The 7,272-nt window shown below is 57.1% G+C and overlaps 1 protein-coding gene across 1 annotated transcript; it reads right to left on the bottom strand.

Annotated features, from left to right (window-relative positions):
* Positions 1-293: 293 nt before the first annotated feature.
* AIP (aryl hydrocarbon receptor interacting protein) lies at positions 294-6,667 on the bottom strand. Its single transcript, XM_066252211.1, has 6 exons — positions 6,514-6,667; positions 3,076-3,255; positions 1,684-1,872; positions 1,113-1,289; positions 872-1,013; positions 294-585 (listed from the first exon to the last, which is right to left on the bottom strand). The coding sequence occupies exons 1-6, from the start codon at positions 6,610-6,612 to the stop codon at positions 380-382; spliced, it is 993 nt and encodes a 330-aa protein (XP_066108308.1). The 5' UTR covers positions 6,613-6,667; the 3' UTR covers positions 294-379.
* Between the last annotated feature and the right edge of the window lie 605 nt (positions 6,668-7,272).

Here is a 7,272-nt window from a genome sequence, read left to right as displayed (position 1 = left end):
CTGGCTCTTCACTGAAACATGTGCCTGCAGGAGCTAAGACCAGGGAACCACCACATCAGAGGTTGGAGGTGGCACACACTCTGCCTCCCCCTTAAGACTAAAGGCTCCTGACACCCCAGCCCTGGCCAGCGATCGTCCTCATTTCTCTGCCAGGGACAGTGATCCCCAGAAAGGTCTCAGCTGTGACTGGGGTGCTGGGATTAGAACCGTGATCCCTTGGCCCCAAGACCACCCAAGTGCCAGGATATACGAGATGATGACCTCTCCCAACGGATTGGCTCGCCAGGCCCGAAGAGAGATAAATAAGGCCTTTATGTACAGAGAAGCATGATGGGGGTGGGGGGCTGGCAGTGGTGGCAGTGGGCTGGGCAGGGACCTGTCAGTGGGAGAAGATGCCCCGGAAGCGGGCCTTGTCCTCCTCATCCTTCTGCCGGATCCGTGCCTCCAGGGCCCGAAGCTCCCGGCTCACAATCGGTGCCAGGGCGGGGTCCAGCTCCAGCACCTTGGCAAAGTCAGCTTGGGCCTCCTGGGCGTTCCACACAGCTGCGTGCGCCTTGCCCCGCTTAAAGTAGGCCTTGACGTTGTCTGCAAGGAGTGGCAGCAGGTATGCAAGGGCATGAGGGGGGGACCAGCTAGCTGCCTGGTCTGTCTTCTGGCACCACTGTGCCCATCATGGGACAGAGCTTTCCCAGTCCTCATGACACCATTCCTACCTAATGGGCACAACGAGGGGGATGTCTGGCCAAGCTGGGGGCTCAGAATGGGGCTGATATCAAAGGCTTAGTCTCATGCCCCTGTGCCAGCATTGCCAGGCAGGAGGGGCAGCTCACCCGACTGCCGCTCACTCCGGCCGCCCGCGCTCAGCGCTCACCGTCATATTTGTTGAGGATGGAAGAGCAGTGGTCCAGCACTTCGTAATATTCTTGGGCTACCAGCTTGCACTGACAGTAGTTGAGCAGCAGTGGCGTGATCTGCTGGTCCAGCTGGATCCAGTCAGGGGACCCAGGCTGCTCCTGGGATGCGGGGGCAGGAGGGGAACTGATGCTGAGGCCGGCCCGGCTCCGCCGCAGCCCTCCCACCCGCCCGCGCACCGGCCCCTGCTTGGGCAGCACCTTCAGCTGCAGGTTCTTGAGGCAGGCGATGGCGTCATAGTACTTGGCGGCAGCCTCCTTCACGTGGCCCTCGCGGTACAACCGGTTGCCCTCCTGGTGAATGACCGGCACTGCCTTGGCCTTCTCCTCATCCGTCATCGCCCAGGGGTCCTGCTGGTATGTGCCAGGGTTCTCTACCTGCCGGGGCACGGGTCAGGTCAGGGAGAGCCGCAGGGCACCACAGCTGCTCAGCCTCCAGACAGTGGATACCACAACCACAGTCACGTGTTCCTTCACTGACCAACATTTATGTAGCATCTCCTATGTTCCCAGCACTGTGCCAGGTTCTAGAAACAGAACAGTGAACAAGATGGTGAAGATCCCTGCCCACAGACACCTGAAGGAAGAAGGGGCCCCAGGAGGGAGCCCACACAGGTATTCTCGTACCTGCCCTGTCCCGCCCCAATCTCCCTCCCCAACAACAGTCTCTCCATGGAGCCCACGAACCCTGGGCAGACGGGCAGGGTCGGCACCCGCTCTGAGGCGGGGTGGTGGCAGCTTGTTGAGCACCTGAGCCTTGGCTGCCCCTCACCTTAAGCATCTCAATGTCGAAGATGAGAGGCTGGGGGTTCTGCTGCAGGGCGTCCAGGTCGGCGTGGCCCAGGGAGCTGTGCTCGTGTATTTGGGCGACCCCGCAGCAGTGCCGCTGCCCCTCCAGGGGGTCCTTGCCCGCTGCGATGTTACGTAAGCTCTTGGCCACCAGTGGATACAGGACCACATGCTGCAGGAGGGCGAGGGGGCACCAGGTTCTGTCAGGGTGGTCCAAGAGGCCCAGCCCTCTGCCCAGTCACCACCTGAGAAAGGACACTGAGGCCGAGAGGGGCAGCAACTGGCCCACTGCTGCTCTGATGACGCGCAGGGGGGCTTTCCCCTCAGGACCCTGGCTTCCCAGCCCCGTCTCCCACGCGGAAGCCCCAGGAAGCCCCCAGCTCCTTCTCTACGCTCCGACCACCAGACCAAGCCAAGCACTTCCCCCACAACACCCCCCGAATACACACTCCCACTGTACACCAGGCTTCTCTGTCCTTGCAGGCCCAGGGGGACTCTCACCTCCTCCTCTGCCTGCCCTCCTCCTCAGAGTGCAGCCCACAAGTGGGACTCACCACGGAGGCCCTCCACGCTCTGTTCCCAGAGCCTTCACCTTCTCTCCCGCCCCACCTTAGAGCTGAGCCGAGGGCAGCCCCTCGGGCGCAGGGGACGCAGCCTTCTGTCACTGACTAGGAACAGCTGCGGGGGGGGGGGGGGGGGGACAACTCCCCACGCCAAACAATCCAGCCCCTCTCACTGGCCCTGCTGTCTGTGTCCAGCTGGCAGACGCTCCTGAGTCTTGGTGCTGGGCTGGCCCACGCAGGGCATTTTGAAGTTGGAGGTAAACAGGCACAACTCCTGCCCTGAAGTAGCTGAGACTCAGACAGAAGACCAGATCCTGGCCACGCAGGGCAAGATAAGCTGGAGGACCCCAAGGAGGGGTTCAAGCCAACTACCGGCAGGCAGGGAGGCATTCCTGGGGGTGGTGACCCAGGAACCCACTGTGAGGCGTGAGGGAGGATCTTGGCCAAAGAAGATAGGAAGGAATAGCAGGGAGGTAAGTGGGAGGAGGGGGCTGGCAGGGCGTCAGACCCTGCAGGGCCATGTGAGCAGTTAAGTGCTTACACTCTAGCCTGATGGCGACCAGGAGCCAGGGAGGCCGGAAGCAAGGAGTTGAGTGCATCATCTGCGTTTTGAGAAACAGCCCCCTGACTAGTCTAGCTAAGGGAGAGGAGAAGCAGGAGCAAAGGCAGGATGCCCATGCCCTGGTGGTGTGGTGCCCTGGGGGGAGTTGGTGGTGACCTGGCCAGGGCAGAGGCCCTGGCATGGGGAACAGGGACGGTTGGACAAACAGCGCAGACGCAGAGCCACCACAGAGACATGGCATGCCAGGTACCTTGATGTCGCAGCAGAACTGGGCGATCTCCCCCTCATGCATGGTGCTCACGATGGTCTCCCACACGGGCAGCTTGAACCTCTTGCCGATGATGAGCTCCATGGGCTTGCCGCACACACGGCTGTCGTCCAGCACCGCACCCTCCTCATCGCTGCGCAGTGTCCGGTAGTGGAATGTGGCCTGCAGGCCAATGTGGGATGGGGCAAGGACATAAACCCTCAGCCAGCCCCTGAGGACAGGGCCGGCTCCCAGCTCGCATACACTGCAGACAGGGCTTGCCCAGGGGTCACCACCGGATCTTTACCCCAGCACCCAAGTGAGGGAACTGAATCAAGGAGAGGGTAAATGAAGGAGCCCAAGTCACATGGCTAGTGGGTGGCTGGCCGGGGATGGGGGCCAGCAGCCTAGCTCCAGTCATTCTTCCCACAGATGTTTACTGGGCACCTATGTACCTGAGCTCTGTGCTAGACACAGCAGTGAACAAAACAGACAAAATCCCTGCCTCCATGCAGCTCACGTGGACCGTAGAGGAAAGAGATGGGCCTCAGACCAAGCAATGTGCTACGTAAGGAGGAGGTGATTGCTACGGATCGGAAAACAAATAGCAGCAGGTGAGGCCGGAGGCATTTATACGGGGTGGAGGGTGGAGAAGGCAACTTTTAGGCAGAGATGTAAAGGGAGTAAGGGGTGAAGCAGGCCAGGCAGATGCAGAGAGAGCAAGGCAGTGTGAACTTCCCAGGCCGAAAGAACAGCAGTGCAAGCAGGGGTGGACCCCTCGGGACCTGTGGGCCGTGTATAGTGAGGACACTGTTTTTCACTCTGAGATGGAAGCCAGTAGGTGAATCCCAGCAGAGGAGGGAGGTGAGTGAGGAGGTTATTGCAATAACCCAGGGAGAGTGGTTAGTGGCCGGGACCAGCGTAGTAATGGGAGACGTGGTCAGACCCTGGGTGTGTTTTGAGGATCTGCTGTGGGGTGTGAGAGAAGAGAAGAAGCCATGGAGACTGGGCGGTTTCTGAAAGCTGCAGGTGCCCTTAACGGAGATGGGAAAAGCACTGGTGGAGCAGGTTAAGTCTGAGCTGCCAACCAGGTGGAGGTGGTGAGTAGGGAGCTAGATATTAAATTTAGGGAAGAGGTTAAGGCTAGAGATATACATTTCGTGTAGTCCGGGAATGGAAAATTTGTTTTCTAATTCTCTCTTTTTTGAGAGAGAGAGAGACAGAGGCAAGAAGGAAGAGGGATGAGAAGCATCAACTCATAGTTGGCAGCACTTTAGTTATTCATTGATTGCTTCTCATACATGCCTTGACCAGGGATCTCCAGCCAAGCTACTGACCCTTTGCTCAAGCCAGTGACCTTGGACTCAAGCCAGCAACCCTGGGATTAGGTCGGTGATCCCACACTCAAGCCAGCGACCCCACGCTCAAGCTGGTGAGCCTGCACTCAAGCCAGATGAGCACGTGCCTTAGCCGGCAACCTCAGAATTTTGAACCTGGGTCCTCAGCATCCCAGATCAACACCCTATCCACTGCACCACCACATCAGCCTGGAGTATTTGTTTGTTTGTTTTTTTGTGGGGGTTTTTTCTGTATTTTTCTGAAGCCGGAAACAGGGAGAGACAGTCAGACAGACTCCCGCATGCGCCCGACCAGGATCCACCTGGCACGCCCACCAGGGGGCGACGCTCTGCCCACCAGGGGGCGATGCTCTGCCCCTCCGGGGCGTTGCTCTGTTGCGACCAGAGCCACTCTAGCGCCTGGGGCAGAGGCCGAGGAGCCATCCCCAGCGCCCGGGCCATCTTTGCTCCAGTGGAGCCTTGGCTGCAGGAGGGGAAGAGAGAGACAGAGAGGAAGGAGAGGGGGAGGGGTGGAGAAGCAGATGGGCACTTCTCCTGTGTGCCCTGGCCGGGAATCGAACCCAGGACTTCTGCACGCCAGGCCGACGTTCTACCACTGAGCCAACCGGCCAGGGCCCTGGAGTATTTGTTTTAAAAGATGAGACTGGAGAACCTGGCCGTATAGATCGGTTGGTTAGAGCATCGTCCCGAAGCACAGAGGTTGCTGGTTTGATCCCACGTATATACAGGAACAGATTGATGTTCCTCTCTCTCTCTCCCTCTCTCTCCCTTCCTCTCTCTCTAAAATCAATAAAATAAACATTAAAAAAAAATATGAGATTGGATGAGGTCATCTAGAGGTGAGTGCAGAGAGAAGGTCTGAAGACCCAACCCTCAATAGGATATGGTTAGAGAAGCCCACACTCTTCACCACCTTCTCTAAACTTGGTTTTCACATCAGTAAATAAAGTCAACAATGCTACTTATCTCACATGGTGGAAATGAAAGGAAATAAACTTGTAAAGTACTCTGCATGGTGCTTAAATAGTGATCACTAAATCAATGCTGGTGATTGGTCATCTAATATCACTTGTCCCTGTTCTTTCGGTGTCACTGTTCACACAGATCTTTGCTATATTTACAATGTTCTCTCCTCCTGGTGTCTGTTCCATCCAGAATCTCCCTTGTTAGAACCATCTTCATGGTCACCGGCCCCTGGGCCATGGGGACATGCGGCCACACCCACACCCCTTCTCTCATCTGGGCAAGGATCCCTCTTAATAAAAATGACCACTAGAGCTATGCAGTTCCCCCTGCTCTCAGAGCACTCACACGGGGCCAGGCTAGGACTTCCAGCCATTCGTTCCACATGCCTGTCCTACGGGACTGCTCTGCTGGGCACAGGGGCTGCCCAAGAAAAGTTCCTTACTTTACAGACAAGTGGCAACTGGGAAAGGCACTCCAGAAGCAGGGCAACCTGGAGAGGTAGGTTGTTTGGGGAAGAGCCTGGAGAGGCTGGAGCTGGAGGCCTGGATGTGCAAGCAGGAAGGTGGGAGGCTCTTTACTTCTCAGCCTTTATCTGTCTGTTGCGATGCCAGGGAGACCAGTCAGAAAACTGCCAAAAAGTTCTTATCCGACATACCTGACCTCTGCGCCTATTCTCTCGGTTTGTGTGAACTAAGGCCTCCGTTTTCCCATCTAAACAATAGGAGCTGGTCTGTGTTTTATGAAGACCCTATCATCTATAAAAGATCTCAAGCCTTGCAACCCAGGGGGGCCCCTCCCAGATCCCGGGTTTCCAGGTCTGGGTCTTCTTCAGCATCTGGTTCGGGAAATCACCGAGGTCAAATCCGGCAACCTACATATACTGCCTGACGGCCTCCAGGACCAATACAGTCACACCGCCAAGCCAGGGAGCAGGGAAGACGTATCCAAATTCACCCCCTACTTAAATCCAGACCAATCAGCGTCGAGCTCCGCAGGTGAGCGGTAGGGTCACCGTCCGCTGCTCTCCGGGCATGCGCAATCTCTCGCCTAAGGCCTCCTCCCGCCTCGCATGCGCACCGCGCCGCAGAGGGGTTTAGGGGTCGGGTAAGACGCTAACCTTGGTTCCATCCTTAAAGTCAGGGAGTTCTCCTCGGCCCTTCCGTATTACACGCTTTTGAATTCCGTCCTCCCGGAGTCTTGCGATGACATCCGCCATCCTCCTTACCCGCTGCTCTCTTTCGGCAACTTCCGGACTCGTTCGGCAACTTCCGGACCTGCTTCGGCAACCTCTGGAGCTTCGGCAACTTCCGAAGTGATGCCATTTTTGCTAAGGGCAGACGCCCAAAAGGGACTAAACGTGGAAATGGATGGTGATTGGTTCTCCGCGCTGCTGAGCTGGGGGATCTGGTTGGGGGCGGGGCTTGAGAGTGCCCCGGGGAGGTGGGAAAAGAACCGAGGTCTGTCAAGGGGGCGGGGCCAGGTCCTGCGGGCGGGGCGGCACGGGGCCGTTCCTAGCAATCCCAACCCCGGTTAGAACTATGGCCCACTCCCCTGGGCCTGTACCACTCCCTTTAATTTTTTATTTTTTTAGATTTTATTAATTTTTATTAGAGAGAGAAGGGAGAGAGAGGGAGAGATAGAGAACCAGGAAGCATCAACTCCCATATATGCCTTGACCAGGCAAGCCCAGGGTTTTGAACCGGCGACCTCAGCATTCCAGGTCGACGCTTTATCCACTGCACCAGCACAGGTCAGGCCTGTACCACTCCCTTTAAAGTTGTAGAAGTAGTGTAACATCATTTCAGACCTAGGATAGGAAAATTGGGGGCGGGGGTAGGGAAAGTCCTTCCAAAAACTATTTTTGTTTATTGCCTTC

This window comes from Saccopteryx bilineata, chromosome 1 (genome assembly GCF_036850765.1).
Source record: "Saccopteryx bilineata isolate mSacBil1 chromosome 1, mSacBil1_pri_phased_curated, whole genome shotgun sequence".
In the NCBI taxonomy this organism is placed as follows: domain Eukaryota; kingdom Metazoa; phylum Chordata; class Mammalia; order Chiroptera; family Emballonuridae; genus Saccopteryx; species Saccopteryx bilineata.
The sequence above is the reverse complement of the archived record's forward strand: the minus strand, read 5'-3'. Positions and strand labels throughout refer to the sequence as shown.